The sequence below is a fragment of the Argiope bruennichi genome, chromosome 8 (assembly GCF_947563725.1).
Source record: "Argiope bruennichi chromosome 8, qqArgBrue1.1, whole genome shotgun sequence".
Lineage (NCBI taxonomy): Eukaryota > Metazoa > Arthropoda > Arachnida > Araneae > Araneidae > Argiope > Argiope bruennichi.
In genome coordinates, this window is record NC_079158.1 from 9,870,616 (window position 1) to 9,895,074 (window position 24,459).

The 24,459-nt window shown below is 28.8% G+C and overlaps 1 protein-coding gene across 1 annotated transcript in view; it reads left to right on the forward strand.

The window, feature by feature from the left end:
* Positions 1–438: 438 nt before the first annotated feature.
* The window catches only part of LOC129980915 (epsin-2-like), a 39,898-nt gene continuing 15,877 nt past the window's right edge, over positions 439–24,459 (forward strand). The window contains exons 1-5 of the mRNA XM_056091402.1: positions 439–689; positions 5,773–6,048; positions 9,581–9,790; positions 14,616–14,676; positions 21,634–21,923. Of these exons, the coding sequence (XP_055947377.1) occupies positions 5,773–6,048; positions 9,581–9,790; positions 14,616–14,676; positions 21,634–21,923 (837 nt within the window). The 5' untranslated portion in view covers positions 439–689. The remainder of the gene's footprint in view (positions 690–5,772; positions 6,049–9,580; positions 9,791–14,615; positions 14,677–21,633; positions 21,924–24,459) is intronic.

Here is a 24,459-nt window from a genome sequence, read left to right on the forward strand (position 1 = left end):
ACAATAATAAAAATATTTGGATTATCAATTGATATTATTTGACTTATCTTCATCATTCAAATTCGAATCATAATTTATTATGAATAAATTATTATTTTTATGCTAAATTTTAAGTACCATTGTAAGCTGTATATAATGTATTCTAGTTGCTACTCCAAGAAAATGGATGAAATTTAGAATTTAAAAGAATTTTTTTTTCTTTCAATTCCCCAAGAGTTTTCACCAAGGAGACCCAATCAGCTAATGACATTCCATAATGTAACCAAAAATCATGCAATAGGGTGCTTTGGAAATATGGAAATTGCTTACATTCTATCATTCAAACTAAATTTTTTTAAATAAATTTTTTTTTTGTATTTTTTGGGAAAATATAGAGAAAGCGAAATTTCATTTTAAAAATATGTAAATACTTACTTTATTCAGCAGTTAAAATATTTAACCGTGGCTATTTTCCAAAAATCCAAATTTGTCCAAAATTATAAATTCTCGCTTTATGTAAACAAAAATATTTACGTGTGTGTGTGTAAAATTAAATAGACAGTTCTACATTCCTTTTTAGAACTGATTCTGTTTGAAATGAACTTTTATGAATAATTTAATTAGTAGGATGTAGTTGTATATTTTCTATTGCGTATAGTTTTGAGTTAAGTACATATTATGTTAATAGTTCTTTACTAAAGCCTGCAAAGGTAAATATTAATATATTGGTGCATATTTTGTATGATATAGATATTTTTGTTTAAAACTCATTAATAAATTCTGGATTTTTCATTATGTTACAATCTCGAAGAATTGTTTAGAACGAAGTCTTCTGCGCTAATTAAATGAATTAAAGAAATTTTGTGCTTAAATAATTGTGAAATTGATTTTGCAGTTTTACCTTTGAATTCTTTGCGATTGTAGCTATTGTTTCTTAGTTTTAAAACTTTCTTTATAAAATTTCTAATAGTTTTTTAACAGTTCATGTTTTAGATCTTTATTACTTATTTAATATCCTAACTGACATGTGTGCATAAAGAAACTAGAGAATAAAGTATCTGGTCATTTTGCCTTATTTAATTCTTCTAAAAAAAATTGTGAATTAATTCGGTAAGCTATTTCAAAATGTGATAAATTATTAATTTGACTGTAATTGTAAAGAAAACCAATGTTATGTGAAATATCAACATATATATATATATATAAAGAAAGTTTGTAATTAGGAATTCTTTGCAAAATCAATTCTTATCCAGTCTACCTAATGTGATTTTTTTTAAATCCTTCTTATTTTCTTGCTTCTAATAATTAGCTTTACTTCTTTTTAACTTGAATTCTTTAAAATGTAAGAATTTTTTTTTTAAAATTGGTACAATAATAGTAATGGATGAAGAAAAAGTAAAAAAGAATTATCCTGAGGTATAATGCTATTCGTACTATTTTATGGAAAAATAGTTTTAACCACTTTAAATGATCAAAAATCAGCAGTTATTGTCATTAATAAAAGATAATTTCTGTATTATTCTATACTCCAATGATAGAACATTGCTATATACCATAAAATAAATTTAGTATTTTTTATTTTGAATCAAATTGTTAAAAACTAATAAAAAAAACGAGTTTTTTTATAGATAACAGTATATTCTGACTCCAAAATTATGCTGCTAAAAATCATACTAAAATTTATCCATCTTGGACCCATTTATCTATTATTTCACCTTTCCACAAGTATTAGTCATGTTTCAAGTTATCTCATTCTGATAACAATTTTTTATGAGTTTTTTATGCATGCAATTTAGAGCATTTCAAGATAAATACTTATTTTATAAACCTGTTGTAGGAATTGAAGCAACATGTTTGTAAAGGTTTCTGATTAATGTATTTGATGTTTGTTTGTGGTTTAATGGCGCAAGAACACATTTGATTGTCATTGCAAATAATTTACCTCTTCTTCTGATACATTTCTAATACCTTTTCTTTTGATATGCTTGTATAGAAAGGACCAGTGAAACAAGCAAGAATAATGATCCAAAATTTAATCGCACATATATTAATTAGCTTTAGTTAGATAAAGCTTAACCATTTACAGGATTTCTTCTATTAATCTTATTTTTATCTTGGTACTCCTGTTTCATTTTTATTCATTCTGGTTATTTCTTGCGTCATCTCTAAGCTCTTATAAACATTTACTAATATCTCGGTATTATTTGACAGCCAGATCTCCACTATTATCATATATACGAGAGGTGATCCAAAAAAAAGTTTACAAGCAGCAGTATTTGGAAAGCAGAAATTGTGGATGGAAATATTGTTACCCAGAGTGGAGACAGATGGCGCTGGTTGTCTTAGATCAGTCGTTTGAGCAGACAATGTTAGTACTGAGACCTTAGATAGCGACAGTAATGGTTAGACGTCTAGAGAAATGGTCTCGAACAGAGGTGCAAGCTGTGATATGATTTCTGTGGGCCAAGAATGTGTCCCCACGTACATTCACAGACAAATCGTTGAAAGGTACAGGGGCAAAGTAATGAATAGAAAACAGGTGGCAAAATGATGTTGTTCTTTTGAAGCAGGCAGAGAGATTGCTAGAAAAGTTTAGGTGGCAGGTCTGGAGTCACCCCTCATACAGCCCTGATTTAGTTCCCAGTGAATATTTCCTTTTCCCAGCATTGAAGAAACACTTATCTGAAACATATCAGTTCATATCAGATGGTGATGTTCAAAAAAATGCTTAAACTGGCTCAATTGCCAAGGACCTGATTTTTACGAAGACAGATTAGAAAAATTGGTCCACAGTGTGATAAATGCCTCAACAGGTTTGGTGATAATGTAGAGAAGTGACCGCCACATATGTCTATTAATTGCCATTTGTATCCTTTGTCTATTTTTAGCATTTTTCTTTGCCTTGTAAATTTTTTGGGGGGGTCATTCCTCGTACATATATAATTGAATACTATTCTGTACTATTTTAAAAATCAAATATTAATAGTCAGTAAATGGTAAACTTATACTATCAATTGATTCTAAATTAGTTGACCCTTTGAATTCTTATTTAACTACTAAAAAAGAAATGCTACTAATAAAATGAAATATTTCAAATTTAATATTGATGCTTTATTTTTTGTGAAGTCTTGCGCTATTTAATTCCAGTATTTCTAAAGCTTTGTATGCATTTATGTTATATTGCTTTGAACTGAAAGATAGGTAAAATAATAAATTGATTGTCTGATTTTTTTTTTTTTTTTTTGTCATTTTCAACTAATATGTTGCAATTCAAGTTGATTATATTGAGAAAACTGTACTTTATATATGATTGTCTGTTAATAATAAAGAGGATCATAAATATTGTGCAATTATATGTATAAGCAGCTCATGTAAGTACGTGTAATTTATATGTTTATATTTAAAAGTAACTGGTATTTGTGAATTGAAAAGTGTCGCTTTTAATAATTTTTTTCGTTTACTGAATATTTTGTTAATTCCAATATGAAAAGAAATGTCTGTTTTAAGGTATATAAGAAAAAGAAGTATGTAACTTAAATTGTCACTGAGTCATCAATTTTGTTTTGTCCAGGTTATAATAAAACAGATTAGTTAAAATAAATTGCAACCAAACAAACTTGTCATTCAAATCTTTCTGTTTATTCACACTATTGTCATCCACATAAAAATATAAATCTTCTTTTTCGTTACAAAAATCATTTCAATACAAATTTGAGTTGTTTTATTTAATATTATAAATTTCTTAGAATTTTGAAATTATTTTAGTTTAAACATATATATATTTTAATTGTGTCTATCATTACCACAATTGTTTAATTGTGGTAATGATATAAATATTTGTTAAAGTTGCAACACACTCACCTTTTGATTTTACATATATATATATATATAACACAATCAAAACATTCCCCCCTTCCCCCTGCATTAATAAATGTAGGTTAAGAATAAAAAGTTAATCTTAATTATCATATTGTTTGGGTTTTATAACTTTTCTACCACATTTAATTTTGACTATTTCTGTACGTTTATTTTCATTGACCTTTTCTAAATTTGTATTATCCTTTTGGTTATTGCAATTATTAATTTTTGAATGATTGCCTTTTTGATTTTTAAACAGTTCACTGTTATAAATTTTACTATTGCTGTTAGGTTTTAGAGAATACAATGGTTTTACAGGACATTGAAGTTCTCCATACAAGTTTTTACTTTTACATCCCTAACAGAATCTTTTTTTCCTGGAATCTTTCTTTTACTGTCAGTCCCATAGGCCAATCTAGTCTCATTTTGTGTCACAACCAACCAGTACCACATCTCCCACCACCAAGTTTGTTGTCTGTTGATGAATGAGAAGACTCAAGTATTCCTTTCAAATCTTTTTGTGCTAAGAAGCAATCTTTACTTTCGTGGGATTTGTCACAGAACACAATGAAGCTGTCTTTTTGTCATGTTACCTGAAAATAAATTGGATGAGAATACTGTCTCATCCAAATTTTGTTTTTTCTTATTCTTCAAATTACTATTGTTGAATTCAAATTTCATTCCATTTCTAACAAGCTGTAAACTTTCTTTGCCTCCTATTTCACATTTCAAAAAACAAAGTAAATTCTTAAGTTTATATCCATAATAATTTCTTTTCAGCTGATGGTTGTGTTGGATTTTGCAGCCAAACTCTCATAATTTCTTTGGGGATACATGATTCAACAAGAGCAAATAAAATGGCTTTATATTTTTTACTTCTTAGTAATATTTACACTAAGGATTTCAAATGGGATCATATTCTAATTTATCATACAAATAAGAAATATTTGACTTTCCCATTTTTTCTGTTGCATTTTGTATAATGAGAACTAATAACTCATGAACATAAAATTCTGTCAACAATTCTTCTCTCCCAAATCTGTTCTTTAAAGCTTCAATTGCCTTTTCATATTTTTCAGATGTTACAGGGAAACTTTTAATAACTTCGCAAGCACAACTTCCTTGCACCATGCACTGTAATAAATTTTGAAATTTATCATCTGGCGCTAACTCCTCATCACTATGTATTCTTTGAAATTGGCTAAAAAATCCTAAATAGTCCTTCAAATCATCACTGAACTGTAACAATTCAATTTTTGGTAGGCACATTTTTCGTTTTTCATTTCGCGATGAAATTGCTGATTCAGCTGTTCTGTTGGAACATATCTTATTGAAGAATTTTTCATTTTTTACTCTCACTAAATCCATTTTCTCGATATTCTTTAATTTTGCAATATTCCTTTTCAAAATCTTCATATCTTTCAATATTGTTCAAAATTATATCATCACAGTCTTTTAATTCACTGTAAATATGATCTAAAGGTAAACATTTCGTTTTTATAACTTCACCACTTGGAACTTCTTTTTCAAATTCCTCCATTAAATATTTACAATTTTCGTAAACGCAATACGAACCCACTTTCGTTTTCTCAATGTATCATCCGTAGCCATAGTGTTTTTTTTTAATAACCTCAACTAACCTGTTTCCATATCATGTCCAGTTCATCAAAATGTTTTGCCCTAATTTATAATAAAACAGGTTAATTAAAATTAATCACAACCATACAAACTCGAAATCCAAATTCTTTTGTCTATTCAGACTGTGAAATTATTTTAATTTAAATATATATTTTTTAATTACATCTTGTTAATGATATGAATATTTGTTAAAGTCTCGATAAATTGGTTATTTTAACTTAGTTAATAATTACTCATGTAAGATCTAAACTTTTTTTGTGATGTATTTACTACATGAATTTATAATTTATTTTACAGATGTTGAATGTTCAGGGTCTGCGGCGTAATGTGAAAAATGTTGTGAAAAACTATTCTGATGCTCAAGTGAAAGTGCGTGAAGCCACCTCCAATGACCCATGGGGTCCTTCAGGCACATTAATGGGAGAAATTGCTGACTTAACTTATAACGTGGTTGCCTTTACAGAAGTCATGCAAGTTATATGGAAGAGATTGAATGACCATGGAAAAAACTGGAAGCATGTTTATAAAGCATTGGTTCTGTTGGATTATCTTATTAAGACAGGATCAGAGAAGGTGTGGTTTTTATGAATGCATGTACTTAACTAAAGTTAATCCAGAATTGTTCAAATTTGAAGTGTTAATTATAAGGAAAAAGGTTACAAAAATATTTAGAAATATAATATATATGAAACATAGAAATAATATAACAATTAATTTGGAAAAAAATGTGGTGAGATAGAGTATAATTAATGTATTTTCAGATTTTTCCTTATTTTTGATTAATTCACTTTGAACATTTTAAGGTGTTGCTATTCCCCGTGTATTATTCTATAAGAAAGAAAACATTTCCAGAAGCTAGCCTTAAGAAATGAAGTTTGATTACTTTTTTTTCCCCTTCCTTCCTTTTAAATATGAAATGTTTGCTAATTGTAAAAACAGAATTTTCATATATTTTCTGGTAAAAAGATTATGTAAATATTAAAATATCATATAGCTTATAATCACATATCTAGATAGATATAATTACATGCCACATATCTATTAAAAGATTCTTGATTATATTTGGAAGTAAGTATTCAAACATGTATTTAAATGTAATAAGGAATCTTCTTTCAACATAGGAATTATATTAATTCTTTCGATATTGAAATACTGTTCAAGCAATGCTTGAATATTCTACTTATTCTATTGTATTTTATTCAAAATACGAGGCCCATGCTTTATTTCTTTACTGTAGTTCTCCCTGATTGAAAGAATCATTTTAATCATTTGCTCATACAAATTCCCCTAATAGTTATTTGGCAAGCAAAGCATGTCAGATTGAAATGCTCTTTGGCCAAATATACAAAGTTTATATGGGCTGCCAAAGAATTAAAATTTCAATTTTTATTTAAAAAAAAATTTATTTTGAAAATGCAAATAAGAAGTAAAAGTAAAGTAATGTTCCTATCTTTGGCGTCTTTTTTTTATTACCATCTTCCGTACTTCAAAGATATCTTATTCATAGTTACTACTTTTAAAACTAACTAAAGGTGAATGCCTGTAATTGTGAACCTGTCATATGATTTCTTTTCTTTTTTTATTGCTCTCACTAATAAATACTTCTGAACTTGAAAATAATGTCATATGCTAATATTTGAATACTTTCAAATATAACTGCCCAATATTTGTAAAACTCGGGCATTTCAACCTCACTGAATTAAGGAATTGATTTATATCTGTGATATAAATCCAGAGTGGTGACGATGATCTTATCTTTTAGGGAAGGGGGGGGGGCAGTAAAAATACCAACTCTAGTGATAAATGCTACTGACTTAAAAAAAAAAAAAGAAAAGAAAAAACTTTTGTGTTTTTTAATTTACAAGTGTGTACGTACAGTCATAAAAAAAACAAAGGAACATCTCTGTAACTTTGCTGTTTATTATTACATCTTCACAAATTTGGTGTCGATGGAAATGGCTTGAGGGAACAGGTTTATTGAGATAGACAAACTAATTAACCAAATTAATTAAAATAATTAATTACCTGTTATTCGAAATTTTCCCATTATGACTATCAATTATTTTTTTACTAAAACAATTTATCATAAAATTAACTTCTCAATATAGTTTTAGGAATTTTGATAATAATTGTGGGAGTTATACGTTTTTGAAAAATAACATTTCCAATGTTTAGAGTCTTATTAACAATGTTTAGAGTCTTATTAACTTATATGCAATAATTTCTGAAATTCGGTGATATTTCAGAAACTATTGCATATTTCTCAATTTTTTAACTCGCCTAAAGAAAAATTATAATTTTACGTAAAGTCTCAAAATAAAGATGTAAATAACAGAAATTTAATATTTTTTTAGGAATTTTTTAAAGATGAATGGTGGAAAAGAGTTGATTGTAACATAGTAAAACTTTTGCATGAAAGTAAAGCTGACATACTAAAGTACCGGAATTGAAAAAATGATGTGCCTATTCCAAATAATTTTCAAAATATTCACAAAAACTGTAAAATTCTTACAACTGATATTCAATACCCATTTTTTAAGAGAACATATATCAAATGGGAAAATTTTGCAAAATTTTAATTAGAAATTCAATAAAAAAGTTAAAAGAATTTTGACGTATTCTCCATCTTAATACAAAATTTGTTATCACATTTTTTAAGGTTTTGCCTTTGTAAAAGTTTTAATATATATATATATTGAATGTTTTTTGGAGCTCTTCTGTGATTTGTTTCGCCTCTTGTTACTTCTTTTTATTTACTTCAATTTTTTTTTTTTTTTTTTTTTTAAATTGTGCAATAAGAAAATAATAGTTTAAAGATATAAAAGAGATTTCAGTATATATTTTCTGGTTTTAAAAAAAAATTTTATATTTAATTTAAAATTGTGATAAAAATCTGTCAGTATTATCTAATATTAATAAATTATGTTTCTGGAGCTAATATATAAGTGATAGCGTATTTAATTATAGTTCTTTTGAGTAATTAACACAAATGTTTGTCTCCCAATATTTTGTGAGAATAATTTTGTAAACCCATTTTTGTCCAATTTACTGATTATTTAAGTCTTCAGGTTTGTAACTTATATTGATTCTATTTAGTTTGCTCTTAATTCAAGTTTTCAGAATTTCTTTGTACTGATTATTGCCTAAAAGTTGCTTATTTAAATAAGAAATGAGGCTAGAATATAATAATTATTTTAAAGTTATTCAGAAAATTTAATTGAAACTAGCAAGGATATTTTCTTGGCAATTGTACATCTGCAAAAAATTTTATTTGACCCTGTTTAGTTTTTGACCCACAGTTTTGAAGCTTTACTACTTGTACTAAAATTAACTTTTGTATCTATTTATTCAGCAAATAATAATTTAGGCTTACAAAAGAAGCAATTATTTTGAGAAAAAATTATGACTTTGTACAACAAAACATTTTAGCCACTTGATATATATATATACCTGGCTTAATTAACTGTAATTTCTGAACTGCGCAGGCTTTTGTTTCCTCACAGCAATTCAGCTACATGTGCTTAACCAAAACACTGTATCAGCAGATTTTTTTTCTAAAATTATATAAGTTCAAAATACTTTCTCACTGTCTTTTATTTCCTGCATTCTGTTTTTCTCATTCAACTACATCACTTACTTGCCCTTAACTCTTTCAAAGAAACCTTGATAAAAGTTAAAAATTATACTATATCTAAGTAGATAATTTTATTCAATGCTGTTTAGGTACATAAAAATTAATTTTAGGAATCACATTCCCATGGGCTATTATAATAACTGTTAATTAAATTTTTAACAAATTTGTCAATTAGTGAATCAGCAAACACATCTAAAATAGAAGCCATATTTCATGACTTTGAATAAAATTAAGAAGAGCACATAATACTAATATTTAAATGATAATTCTCTTATTTATTCCCTTTGTGATTGATTTATATAAACCTGCTGTTGATCTATATAAATCTGTTACAGGACTGATACTACAATGCTAGCAAACATTATTGATTTGAAGTTCTGATAAAGATGTCCTGATAAAAATAATCTGATTCAGAAGATTTAATTATATTTAGAAACAAATTGAATATGGTATCATTATTAATTATTCCAGGTAGCCCACCAGTGCCGTGAGAACTTATTTGCCATAGAGACTTTGCGTGATTTCCAACATACAGAGGAGGGGAAGGACCAAGGAGTAAATGTAAGAGAGAAAGCCAAACAGCTTGTGGCCTTATTGAAGGATGAAGAAAGACTCCGCCAAGAGAGGGCAAGAGCACTTAAAGCCAGGGAACGCTTTGCGCGCTCAACTTCAAGTAGCAGAGTAAGTTGTAGGATTTTTAACTTCCACAAATTTTGTTTTAAAACAAATTTAGTAATCAGGCACTGTATAAATGTGTATTTTCTAGGCTGAGTAAAATTCTTACTAAAGATTTGTTCTTAAATGATACAGATCAAAATACTTAGACTGAACTATTTGCTAAAAGTAGGTTCTTAATAATTGGAAAAAATCCAATAAATGTGACAAGTTTGCCAAAAATTACCTCTTTAATACAAGCATATCCCAATATGCTTGTATTGAACATGTATATGTACAATCATGGGAAAAAGAGGAACTACCCAGTTGGGCATGACCGAACACCATCACCACAATATATTGATCAACATATATCAGCATTTCTCTATATATTGCAATTTTGTTTTTTTATTTATAATTATAAATAGTTTTTAAAAATATTCTTACTATTATAATAACATACTCTTAACATATTTGTTAATCGGATGCCAGGATGGCCTGGTTGGTAGAGCGCTGGATGCACATCCCTTAGGTTGCAAGTTCGAACCCGCTGGCCGAAGATTCCCCGCATGCTTGGTGGCTGACGCGCGTATAAATCTGTCGTGGTCACAAAGTCCTCCATGTCAAGAGTAATACCACTGGGGGTACTGGATCAGGGGTGATCGTTCTCTGATTCAGGTCTAAATTACGATCTGTAGATGAGTGAATAAAATGCGTGAATGAAGGCCACCCCGTAAAAAGGGTTGTGACGTGTGTGTAGTCAAGCCATACACTTGGCCCTTGTTGGCTCTACGATAAAAAAAAAGAGGCTCTCCTCCTTAAGCTTAAATCGGCTGTCTTTGAACAGCGGGCTTGTTCGTGGCAAGTGCCATAAGTAACAACATATTTGTTAATCGGGATTACTCTAAATAAAAGGATATTTTATTTAGAACATAAATTCATAAAATCCCCTTCAATAAAATGGGTCAATTTCAAAACAATATTATTAGTTTACAATTTATCATATTTTATGTTTTCAATACTATAATAAAAATTATAAAATTTTACCTTTTTTACTGCTGATTTAGAAAAAGTCAATTTCTTTCAGTCTTTATAAAAAAACACATAACATAATATTGTCTTTAACAGGTAAAATTAAGTAGTTTTAATAAAACTTGAATTTGAAATCTGAAGTCTGATGTCTTGAAAAATTAATTCTGTATGTGCATCACATAAATTTTTATTCTTATTTTAAAAATATTATTGGCAGATTTAATTTAAATCTGCACTAGGATTTTAGCAATAGGTAGATTATACAATTCAAATTAAAGAGACTTGTAATTTACTATTTAAAAAATCGAAAAGAAAAATAATAATTAATGAGTAAAGCATGAATAACAACTATTATGGAATGTGTTTATTTACAGAAGAATGATGCAACAGATTAAAAACTTTAAAAGGTCTCCCAATTTTCGCTCAATTATGAAACAATATGGGGGGGTCTTAAATTTTATATTTTAATCCAAACTTGATGAAAAAAATATTCAACTCTTAAATAAAATGCTAGGTTTTGGATTATTAAAGTATCATCTGATTATCTATCTAGTAGTTCTAATTTTTCTATCAACATCTTGGCATGTTATGAAATTTTTAATGAGTTGGAAAGCTCAAAGTTAAAACAAAATATAGAAAATTAAAATGAAGAGGGAAAAATGAAATAAAAATGGATTATATAAAAACATTTTCAGATTGAAAACTTACCTATAATATAAACTTTATCTTAAAAACTGAAAAATAATAATTCAGCAACAAATTTCTTAAGTCAATTAAATGCAATCAATTAAAAATACTGTATATTTAAAAATAAAGACACATAAATGAAAATCATTTTTAAAATGCTTGAAAATTTGGGAAAAAGCATAACATAAATTCCAATCATATAAATTAAATAAAACAGTTATTCATTAAGAATAATCTTTATCTTAAATACAAAATAAAGCAATTTATTAAGAAATATATTATGAAATTGATAAGGACTAGTTTTAATGATACCAAACAGGAAAATACTGTGTTAATTTATATTATATATAAATTAAATAAAATGTATAAAAAATATTGCACCTAAAATGTTCACAGGGAAATGCTACATACTTAAGATTATAAAAACTTTGAAATTTTCTGTGGCAATACTCATTTTGATTGATAAAATAATTGATTTGATTGTGAAAAATACTTAGTGTGTAAATTTTCATCCTTATAATTACATTAAGTAATATTCTACATTTTTTGTTAAAGGGTTTCTTTCATATTTAGATGTGTAATATTTGTGTATTCTCTGGATACTGGAAATAATATTTCTTTCCTTTTTTGTGACATTTTAAAAAACATCTATAAAATTACATGTTACACTCAATTGATGCTTCATACATCACAAAATATTTACAGCAGCATTTTCTAGAAGTTTGATATTTTACATCAAAGAAATATTCAAGTTTTGTTTAAATTACACTTAAGCCTATATTACAATTATGCTGAAAGCTCAAAATGTAAAGTTTGGTGCTTTGGTGTAAAAAAAGTGGAAAGTTTGGTGTGGGTGAAGTAAAATTAAATGTATGTTTTATTGTTTAAAAGAAATAAACATTAAAATTAATCTGACTGACAGGGTGAAAAAAATTAACTGATTTTTATTCTTTTTGTGCTTTATTCCTGCATTTCTTTATCAGTATATATTATTTCTATCATCATTGTACACTTCTCATAAATAGGCATGAAATGTTATGCCACTTTATTTTATGAGCTATTGAATAAAGTAATTCATATCATTTACTGTAATTAACTGATGTAAATTAGTTTTGTACTGACAAATGTAAATTAGTTTTCTACTATGCTTTACCAGTAACTTAGTGTTCTATAAAAATGCTTTTTGGTTTTTTACATGGTACAGATGTAGAACACAAATAAGAGAACATCATTCTTATATTTTCATTCAAATCATATCTTAAATTTTCATTATTGTAGTTTTTTCTAAAGCTTTTATTTATCACATATTTTGCTGTTTTTGATGTGAATAGAAATTTCAAAACCGGTTATTTTATTTATTATATATAATTATTCTTTTTATTACATATAATTATTCCTGATATTATATATACATAATTATTACAGTAATAATTTCAAGAGATGTCTTTATAAAGTATGCAGTTTAATAGTTAAAATATTTTTTACAACATATCTGATTAAGCAAAACAAAATGAATACAATTAAATTGACATTTATCCACAGGAGTAATAAAATGGAGTAATGGAGTAATAAAAGTAATATAAGTAAATGGAATAATAAATAAGTAAATGGAGTAATAAAATTCCATAAAAAGAGCTTTAATAACACAACCAAATGTAATTTATTAAAAACAACATAATTTTCGAGAATAAATATTGGTTTAATTTTTGCTTTTGCTCTTAAAAGTTTAAAGTTCTTTTTAAATTCTTATAAAGTAAAACTGTTTACCGTGGCTTTATTAATGTTCAAAACGAAAAGAAATATTTATGAAATAATTATATTAGAAAAAAATGTAACATTCCTTAATATAAAAGTGACATCCCCAAAGCCTCCTTTGTGCCAAGTTATGTAGAAATTTTAAATTATTTAATTAACCTGTCATGGGAATAAACTCTTATCATTTACTGAGTAGTTATAAACTGTATAGCATTGATAATATGATCACCAGTAGTTTAAATAAAGTTTGGATAAATTGAATGCATATGAAAAATAATCTGAAAAATAAAAACTAAACTTAATGGCACGACAATCCATGTGGGCCAAGGCCTACAGTGCCCGTATCTGCTTTCTTGTCCGAGGGCCCCTGAGATGCAAGGCATATGTCCTGGTTAGGTGGTCAACTTAATGAGGAACCTCCAGCGATTAGTTCCCAAGTATGCTTGGTCCTCAGTTTATCGACCCACTGAAGGACGAAAGGCGGAGTTGACCTTGCCCAGCCCAAGAATCAAACTTTGAACCTGTGCATTGGGAGTGTGATGTGCTAACACTATGCCACCGGGCTTCAGTCTGAAAAATAGGCACAACTTATTTTAGCATTGGATATGAGGAAAATAGCATACAAATTCAAATGCTGTCCATTGTGGTTTTTATAATAATTTGAATTTTTTGATGTAGAATTGCATATGTTCTCTTTAGTTTGTGAATCTGAGTTGATTATAAGTTGTTACTTTAATGTCAAATTGTAATGAAGGTGAACTTGATAACTACATAATGCTAGATGGAACAAAAATGAAATAGCATTTAGTTTCTATCATGTAATATATATATCCTTGTTAGAAACATCAGAATACTATAATAAATGTTGTATTTATCAAGATTTTTTCTGAAAAAAATTAATATTTGAAAAAAAAAATGTTTATTTATTGCTAATAATTAATTTATTATTATTTAGAGAAGGGTGATTTGGTAAAAATTTGCTAAATTAAGTGTTTTCATAGTTATAGATTTTTTTTTTTTTTTTTTTTTCAAATTGAAATTTTTTTTACAGAGTATTTTTATCCTATTTAAACCGTGTAGTGAATTTGTAAAATTATGTGGTGAATTTTATTGCCTTGTTAAAAAGAAATAGAAGAATGAAAAATTTTTAGTGGAGGACATAGTGTTATTTTTATGATTTAATCCATTATTAACTCATAAATTTTTGCCATTGAAATCCTAATAAATTTTTATAAATTAAATAATAATTTATGTTCTGTTTTATTTTAAATTCTATTTTTTAAAATGTAATTAAAAAATTTTCTTGTTTAAATTTTATAATTTAAATGGGTTTTTTTATACTGTGATTTTTTAAAATTTCTATTATTTTCTTCTACAGCATTTTGGATCATCTGAATTCAGTCCTAGTTCTTGTGATGAAGATATGCCTTCACCTTCTCGTGAGTATTTTTTTTACTAAAAAATGAAAATGTGTTTAGCCATTAAAATAAGGGACTGAATTTATACTGCAGTGATATTCAAAAATAAAACAGTTTCCGTTTTTGCTGAATTATCTTCATTCTACTAGCCATAGTTTAATGAGATTAGTTATGCACAAATGTTTTAATAAAACAATATAAAATAATCATTTGCAGAGTACGTAAAATAAAATGAGACAAGCAATTTTAATATAACTTTATTAAAAATAAATTAACAAATAATAATAAAAGTAGACTTTTACTGCTTTTATGGCAGCCTTTTTTAGCTTTTTGGTGGCAGTCTTTTCGCACCTATGCAAAGATGCCAATGCTTATTGAAATTTTCAGCAATGAGCTGCCAGTTTTCTATCTTTAATCTGTCCCATTCCTGCCAAAGTGATTGCTTTAGAGAGTCCAAACTTTTGTTTGGTTTAGTGCATGTTTTGCACTCTGGAATGGATCATAACACTGTAATCCATGGGAATGATATCTGGTGAATAAGGTGGTCATTTTTCAGATGATATCACATCTGGAAAAAGTGCATTGCACCACTCTTGCACCATGTGAGCTGGTGCAGAGTCTTGTTGAAACATCCAGTTTATAATGCCAGAGTGTTTTTTGATCTTCTGAAGTGCAACAGTTTCTATAATGTCTCGCTGGTACACTTTTTGATTTATTTTAATGCCCTTATCCACAAAAACAAGAGGTATTTTGTTGCTTGAACAAATTCTGCACCAGATTATGACTTACTTTGAATGTTGGCGATATTCAGCAATTGCTGAGATGCTTAGAACCTACAGACCAAATCCTATCATTCTAGGAGTTAAGAGCTTGCTGGATGGTAAAGAGCTTTTCATCAGTGAAAAGGAATCTCACACAGCACTGACTTATGGCTAGTCTTAAAAGTTTTGGGCATCTTTGGAGCCACATGACTTTGTTTTCTTTTGTGAGAAGCTGAACTTTTTGTAACTTGTAAGGCTTTAGTCCAAGCTCTGTCTTTTGTCATTTGCAGCATTGATCCATTACTTATTCCCATTTCATGAGCGATCTTTTGCATGGAAACCCTCAGATTTCATTGAATTCACTTTTTGATGGCCTTGCAATTATTGGAAGTGTATGTTTTCGACATAAATGTATATTCAAAAACATATGTTACCATATGTTTTCGTTGTCCACTTCCTGGATATCAGCCATCATTGCCAAGCTGTTTGAAATGGTAGATTGCATCAGATCAACAAACAATTTAACACTGTCATTTTTCGTGTTGAAACAACTCCAGAATAGAAGATCGTGACATTGTAAAAAAGCCCCCAAAACAATATATTAACAAAGATATATATTATAGAATATTTTATAATTAAAATGATAGACAAAGAAATAAATGTGCAAATTAAAAAGAAATTAACTTGTATTCTAAGATGCATAACTTTGTACTAGTTTTTTTTTTTTTTTTGCTGCTATTTATAATATTTATATTGCACACAAATGATCATATATTAGATTCTGCAATTTAGAAAATTATGAAATCCACATTTTTAATATGTGGATTCATATTAAAAATGAAATGCTTTCGGATAAGTCTTTGGCAGACTTAGTTTATACTTCCAACATAATTGTTTTCAAGTTCTAAATAGTTGTAAAATGAAAAAGATGGATTGAAATTAGCCTTCAAAGACCTTTCCAGGTAGTCTGTAGCCTTTAAATCACGACTTCTAGAAGTTCAGTTCATGTAAAAAGTGTCTTCACTTTCTAATCTTCCTTGTTTACAAGATGATTCCTGCCTGTACCTCAAAGCTGTCTTGAAACCTCTGCTAAAGATATGAAGACAGGTATGCTTATCTAATAAGAAGATTGTCCAGCCTATTCAAACTCTTCTGTCATAATGATCTCTTTTTCAATGCTGGAAAATTTGTAGATCTCTAAATATGTTTTATTGATTCAAGAATCAAAGCTTAGTTGCATTAAGATTAAAGATTGATTAAAATCAAATTAATTATCAGTTCATTTTTTACTTAAATTATACTTTTTAAAGCAAGTGCTTAAATTAATCCAATTTTTTATGTATTTCGGAGAGTTTGGAAAGGAAATAGAAGTTCCTGAAATAATAAATTATATGAAGAAGAAAAAACAGGAAGAAAAACTGCCATTTATTGACATGACATTTTTTGTGATTAGTATCTTTGGAATTCTAGACTGGCAAGTTGCATGCATCTATCTCAAATACTTATTTTTTCCAAAACAAAAATAGTTGTATGATTGTGAGGCATATATTCTTGATTCTCATTTTAATTTAGTATCTAAAAAAATACTAATACTAATAGGTTTCCGTATAACTATCGCAGCTTGCATTTAAACACCGAATTGATAAGCAAACTACTTCTGTGTTTTGCTTACATATTTAGTTGTTTTTCAATCAAAAAAGTGACAATTCTCTTTTTTTCTCTCCCAAGTTTTCATAAATTCATTGGCCTTATAAACTTTCAGTTCATTATTAAAAAAAATAAGGAATTGAAGAAAGGCATGTCTCAAAAAAATATTGTTTGTTTTATGCCTAGTAGGAAACTAAATCATTTGCTTTAGTGTATATAAACTGTGTATATTTTGTTGTATGTAGACATTTCAAATATTTTATATAGAAAGATTGGAAAGTAAAAACCTCAAATCTATGAATGGCAAATGGTGTGCATTTTAATTGGTTTCTGAATAGATTTAAAAATTCAGATGTTTTTAATTACATCTAATTACTTTAACTTAAATTTCAATAGGTTCTTTTTATTATATGATTTTAATACAAATTATAATCAGTGACAATAAATTTGACAGTAGTTGAAAATTTTGATCAACCACATTCTCTGGCAAATTGACCATAGATGTTTTTGTATGGATTGGGGCATTAAAGAAAATTTGTGAATCAATAAAACTTAAACTACTTTCAATTCGAATAGTACAGAACATTAATGCTTGATATTTAAAAGTAAGTTCTATTCTAGTGTATTGATCGATTTTAAATGCAGTAGTATCACACTCAGGAGTATTTAAATAGAATTATCATGTAGTTTTTCTTTGTCATTTTGAGTTGTCAATTACATACTTACAGAACCAATGTAAGATTTTTTTAAATCAAATTTTTGAGTGTGCATTAGGATGGGCGGGGAAAAAAAAATTGGAATTTTATGTTTATATTGTTTTACTTTGAGAAAGCTACCTATTGATGAGACAAGTGGGGAGGAGAAATATTAATAAAATTGATTAATCCACATCCACGTTTTTGAGATTTGGTTTGGCTGGGTACAAATATGTTATGGAACTGTCTCCCTCTTTTTTTAATTTTTTTTTAGACATGAAATTTTGCGATTGTGATTATTTCTCAATAAAAAAACAATTGAGATAGCAATGTATAAATTAAGTTTCTAGTTCTAGAAAATTCTGTATTAAATTTACTTTATCAACAAAAATTCCCATTTAAAAGTGAAAAGCTGTTGGGTTTAATTCATTAGATGTTAGGATTCAGAGAATGAAAGCAAAGAACATCTAAAAGCATCTGTACTCTTTCCAAGTTGAGTGCAACTTGTGTGCTTTTACTTCAGTTTCATTTTAAAAAGAACAATATATAATGATAAATGTTGAAGGATATCAAGCACGCTTACTGAGCTCTGGAAGCACAAAACACATCTTAAATACTTAACTCATTTCTGATTATACATATAATCAGTTGATAGTTTAGAGAATTGTGACATTGAACATGGGATGCATATGAAAAGAAATAATTTACATGAAAGTGAACTTAATTTCCAGCTGGGAGTAACAATATTCATAGTTGGAATATTCCAACTGCCTTTTTTACTTCTTTCTTACTTGTCTATAAAATTTATTTAATGCATGTTTTTTTTCTAGTATTTAATGTTGCTCAGTGTCAAGATCTTTTCTGTATGGGCAAAGAAAATGCATTTGATATGTTTATATGGTTATTAGTTTTAAGAAAAGTTTTCTAAAAATAGTTTTAAATAATCAGTTGTTCAGTGGTTTTTAAACATATGCTCTTATAAATTTTGGGGGACTTGAATGTTTACAAATAAATAATGAATGATTATAAAATGTTTTATTTTTTTAATTTCTAGTATCATCTGTGTTTTTGGTATGCTTGCACTTGGAATGTGACAATTTGCCAGGATTATGGATAGCTTACTCTTCAATTTCACTAATTTTATAGCAATGAAAATTTTGAGTTTCATCCTCATTGAATGTTTTTTGATCAACCTAGAGGTTAAGTCTGTAATATTGAAGTTCTTCTGTAAAGCAGATCTAAATATGATCTGGTAAGAAGTAATATCATGCAAAAATATTTTTAAATACAAGGGTGTTTTAATAACTGAAGTGTTTCCACAATTGTACCGTGATTTTTGTTATTTTCTATATTTTTGCATTTATTCTTTGCTGATTAATAATAATATAGTTTTAACTTCTTAACCTTCTTCAGTTAGCCTTCTTTTAACCTTCTTCAGTTGATGAATTAAGAAAAATTAAACATATATTTTTAGATCTAAATAACCTTTTGCATACATGTATGTTGGAATTATTGTAATCTATCAACAAGTTGATTCTTGGGGATTATGTTGATGATACAGAATTAAAACTTGCATATTGAAGTAATTTAAAATTTTTTTGTTCATCTTAAAAGTAATGTGCATTTTTAAGGTATTTTGATAAAATAAATTTTATTACTGTTGTCAAGATTAGTTCCTCTTCCTAACCCCAGATGGCAGCGCATTCCTGTTGTCTTGAAAGTTGTGCAGAAAAGCATTCCTGTTGTCTTGAAAGTTGTGCAGAAAAGCATTTCTGTTGTCTTGAAAGTTGTGCAGAAAAGATTTCTTGTTTGTTTGGCAGAAGGAAAAAAAAAATTAGATGTTCACATGGCACGTGAACTATAAGTAGCTTGGGTGGAAAAGCAGAGCAAATTTATTTTAACGATCATGCAGAAACTCAGTGAGTTTCTTGTAAAATTAATAGTTTATGAAGAAAATTTTTATTGTCTTTAAGAAATATTCACAACTGTAATATGGAATTGCTTATCGGAAATGGTATAAAAATAAGGAGTGGCTCAATGTGAATAAATGGATGACTAATCCAGTAAACTGTTTCCTGATTTTTGTTGCATAGAATCTTTTTTTTTTTTTTTTTTTTTTTTTTTTTTTTTTTTTTGTAAACAGGAGCATAGTGTATGTGCTTATGAACAGTACAGAAATACTTCATTACAGAAATGCCCCTTTTATTCGATATTTAGTGTTATCCATGACAGGAACACCCTCTCGAGGGAAGGTCCGCAGAATTCAGTTTGGTTGGTGCATGAAGGCAGTCTTCTATCTTTGTCAATGCTCCGTTCTCCTGCACAATGTTCCAAGCAAAAGTTCCCCAGCGGACATCTCCCTGGATTCAACTAAGAGCTGTCATGGGAACACAGCAGTAGAATAGCCCTTGTGCGTACCTGTACAAAATTAACGCTAACATGTTCATCTGTCTTGACTCTCTAAAAGATGTACATGGCATATGCATGTTGACTCTCACCACATAACACACAAATACTGTCTTCTTGCTTCAAACCTCCTAAGTTCTCTGAATTTCAATTTCCGTAAGTAGCTTCATTTTTGTGTGCCAAAGGTGAAGTTGTTTTTCCAATGTTCAGGGAGATTCTCGTCCAAGTTCAGTTGCCAATTTAGAAAAGAGAGTAATAGGAGAAGTTAATCCCATTGGGTACATCCCATCATGTACAAACAATTTGTTTGTACATGAAAGCAGTAATCTTTTATTTGCAACCATATTCTCTGCAGTATGTAACTTTATTTTACATGACAGAGTGTCATTTTTCCAGTTCCAATCTAATTCCAAAATGCAAATACTCTAATTTAATCCTGCTTGAAAAATTACCCTAATCTCACCATTTGTCCTCCAACTCCTCAAATTGAATCTTGCTGCCAATTTGTGAGCGCATCCCAAATTCATTTAATTCTTCAGCTGTCCAGAAACTTGTAAGACAATTGACTACGTATGAAGATTCTTTTAAAGTTTTGATAGTGTCTGCAAAATCCTCTGTAGAATTATCCAAGTGACAATTTAGGGGATATGCCAACAAATGTTTTACTTAAATTTATCTGAAATTCTGAGCATTAAATTTTGATTTCAGGGTGGCCATCATTTCTGAGCATTAAATTCCATTTTGCATTGCTTTTAGGTAAAAGAATAGAACATTTTTTCACATACAATTAAGGGCATATTGCCTAATAAATAAAGAAAAGAATATCGAGTATCATCATTTTGAGGATATTGAGTACATCCAAAAGAAGTCGGGGAAATTTCTTAAAAACCCTGGAAATATCAGGGAAATTCAAACAGCAGAAATATATGGCCACCTGATTTTTCTTATCACATTTCTCATCAGTTGGTGACTTTTCTGTGGTAGTACACTATTGGAAAAGAAATATCAAATTTTTAGCTCACTTTAATACAAAATATCATTTATCCCAAAAAAGATAAATTTCTCGATGAGTTTAAATTGTTCCACTAAAGTTGCATTTTTACTTTTATAATAAATGCTCATATCAAAACAGGGCTATTGGGAAGGGCTTAGCTTTTCTAACAGAGATTCTGAGATTGAGACATAATCTCACAAAAAATATATGGGATCTGCCATGTCTTTGTGCAGACAAGATTTGTCAGTGACAAATGTGCTCTTGCTGTTGTGGAAGTTAAAAAGTTAAGTGTTATGTCTGATATATTATTTAAAAACAATTTGAAATAATGAGACCACTACTTAAATAACCCAAATGTAGTTTCAAAACTGTATTTTAATCTTATAAATCTTGTTAATTTTAAAAAATTTTACTGATTTTTTTTTCTTTTAGATTTGCTTATTTTTTTATGCTATGCTATTTTTTACCTTGACAGCTTTTGCCATCCTATCTGATTTGGAGCAAGCACGACCTCAGACTGCTGGAGAAGAGGAGCTGCAACTCCAGTTGGCTCTTGCTATGAGCAAAGAGGAAGCAGAGCAAGCAGAACGACTGCGCAGGAATGATGATTTACGCCTGCAGATGGCACTTACTCGCAGCGAAGAGGAAGCAAAATGCCCTTCCACCTCTTCTTCTACTCCACAGTTGGCTTCTGCAGTGGAAGATCTGCTAGGAATCGATCTACAGCCACAACAGCAATTTCAACCAAATCCCTGGGGTTCCTCGGTGATTATTTTCAAAAACTGATATTTAAATTTTGCTACAATACTAGCTTCTTTTTTAAACTCTTGATAATCAAAGTTATGTTGAATTTGGCCCATGAAAATGTAATGTAGTTATAGGATTGCAACAAGTCTTCTTTTAACCTTGATTTGAATATCATTTGATCTATGTAATCATTCATCTATTTATTGTGTATGTGCAAAACTTATTCTCTTCAAATTGCATTTCTAATAACATTTTATCTTCCCACTCACATATTGATAACACTTATTCTTTTCACTAAGAGATACTGTCTTGTGGTGGTGGTAGCTCTGATCCCATTTATTTTAATCTGAGAACTGAACATTGAGTTGATTTCTCATGTTGAAGTAGATATAAGTAGTCCTCTAATAATTGTTGCTTTAGATAGCACCTGAAAAACATTGGTGACTTTACATTATAGCAGATAAATGACATCTATTCTAAAAATGAAGTAATTGGCAGAATTGCATTATTTTACTTGCACGAGGCTGTTTTTATTTTAAGAAAGTATGAATTGAAATAAAATTTCTCAAAATTATTAATTGTTTGAAAATTTTTTATAAATTACTCATTTTAGCTTTGAATTGGAAGGTGAAATATTACTTAGTAAAAAGTAATATTATTAAATATTACTTTTAAAGCAGCTTACAATATAGCTGCTTTAAAAGAGAATATTTTATTAAATAGCATGCAGTTACAATTTGTGAGGAAAAAGATAAAAAACAAACAAGAATTTCACAAATTAAATAAAATTGCATCAAAATATTGAGATGTCATTTAATGTAATACAGAGATTTTTATTTTAGATAAAATATTGTCAAAAATTTATAGTTGAAACTGCTCAAAACTTTTAAAAAATACATTTTAGTGGGAATGAATATGACTATTTTGATCTATGTTCAATTCTTTGCTTCATTGAAAGTATTTTTATGTTAAGTTTTGAAGCTATTAAATAATAATATATTAAAAAGAGAGAAAATGTTTTATGGAACCTTTTTTTAATTATTTATTAGCACCCTAATTTTTTTATTCTCATTTTTGGAATTATAATTATGTCCTTGTAAATTTATTCAAATTTCAGCATTTAAATAATTTGGCATTAGATTCAAATTCATTTTTGTTATATCTAATATATTTATCAAGTTACCATATTATATAATTATATTAAAAACATGAATCTATATATTTGCTTGTTTGCATTAATTCATTTGGGTTGGCATTATATTTAATGGATAAGAAATCTTTACTGTTAAAAATAATTGGATTTTTCCTGGCAATATATTGTTACAAACCTTAAGCATTGAGAAGGTTCGGATGGATCGTTAGTCGCCGCCAAATTAGCGAATGATGCCATCTTCGAAAGTGCGGAAGTCGCCAAACGCATCAACATCATCACATTGTTCGGAAGCCTACGCCAGCTGCTGGATTGAAGTGGACTGCCGGGACGTCAGTCTTTAAAGAGGGGAGCAATGTTACAAACCTATAATATTGCTACCCGGCGCGAATAGAGTCATCGTAAGAAAGACCGTTGTACGATCGGTCCTGTACGTGCTGAGATCAATGAACTTAGAGCTTGGCGACAGACTTGGCGAGCATTTGGCTACTTGGCGATAAATTTGGCGAGTTTGGCGACTAAATGGATACTACTGGAAAGTTCGAGAACTTTCACGATCCATCCACTAAGACCCGAGATACAGCCAGGTACGCCCTGATTGGTCTGAAGATTCCAGCCCCGCCTCCCGGAACTATAAAAGACAGGCAATCTGAATCTGAAGAGGAAGTAGTCGTGTGAATCGTGAGAAGTTGTGTGGATCGTCAAAAGTTGTGTGTGTGTGAGAGGAGTCGGAGTCGCCGACAAATAAGAGAAATTAGAGGATGAGACAGCAAACAAACTGCTGAACTATAGCAAATAAATGTGCTGCGTAATTACGATTTATTGGCGGTATTTGCAGTAGGAGAAAATTTTTTGTAACATTTGGTGTCAGAAGTGGGGTTATTCGAACTTTCCAGTAGTATCCATTTAGTCGCCAAATTCACCGCCAAGTCGCCAAATGGTCGCTAAGCTCTCAGGTCATTGACGTGGCAGCCGCTCAGCTCAGATCTTACAACGGTCTTTCTTACGGTGATACTAGCCGTGATGGGAAGCAAATTACAAGTTTGTAACAATATTTAGATTGTGTTGTAAACTTTAGGAATATACTGTTTTTGTAGAGTCAAAGGAATAATTTGGCCTAATTTATATAAAATAATTGGATTCCTGTGGAATTTTGTTAGCTTGTAGGAATATATTTTCTTCTTTTAATAGTTAAAAATGTAGAAATTTTTTATTTATCTTTCATGAACAAACTGAGATTTTTTTTAAAATTACAAAATACTGTCTCATGTCAGAATGGTCAAGATAGAATGCAAAACATGTTATTTGGTTGAATTAATAGTGAAAAGAGCTAACAAACGCTTATTAATAAATTAAGTTGCTTTTGAAAAATTATACATTGTTCTCAGAAACATGACAGTATCA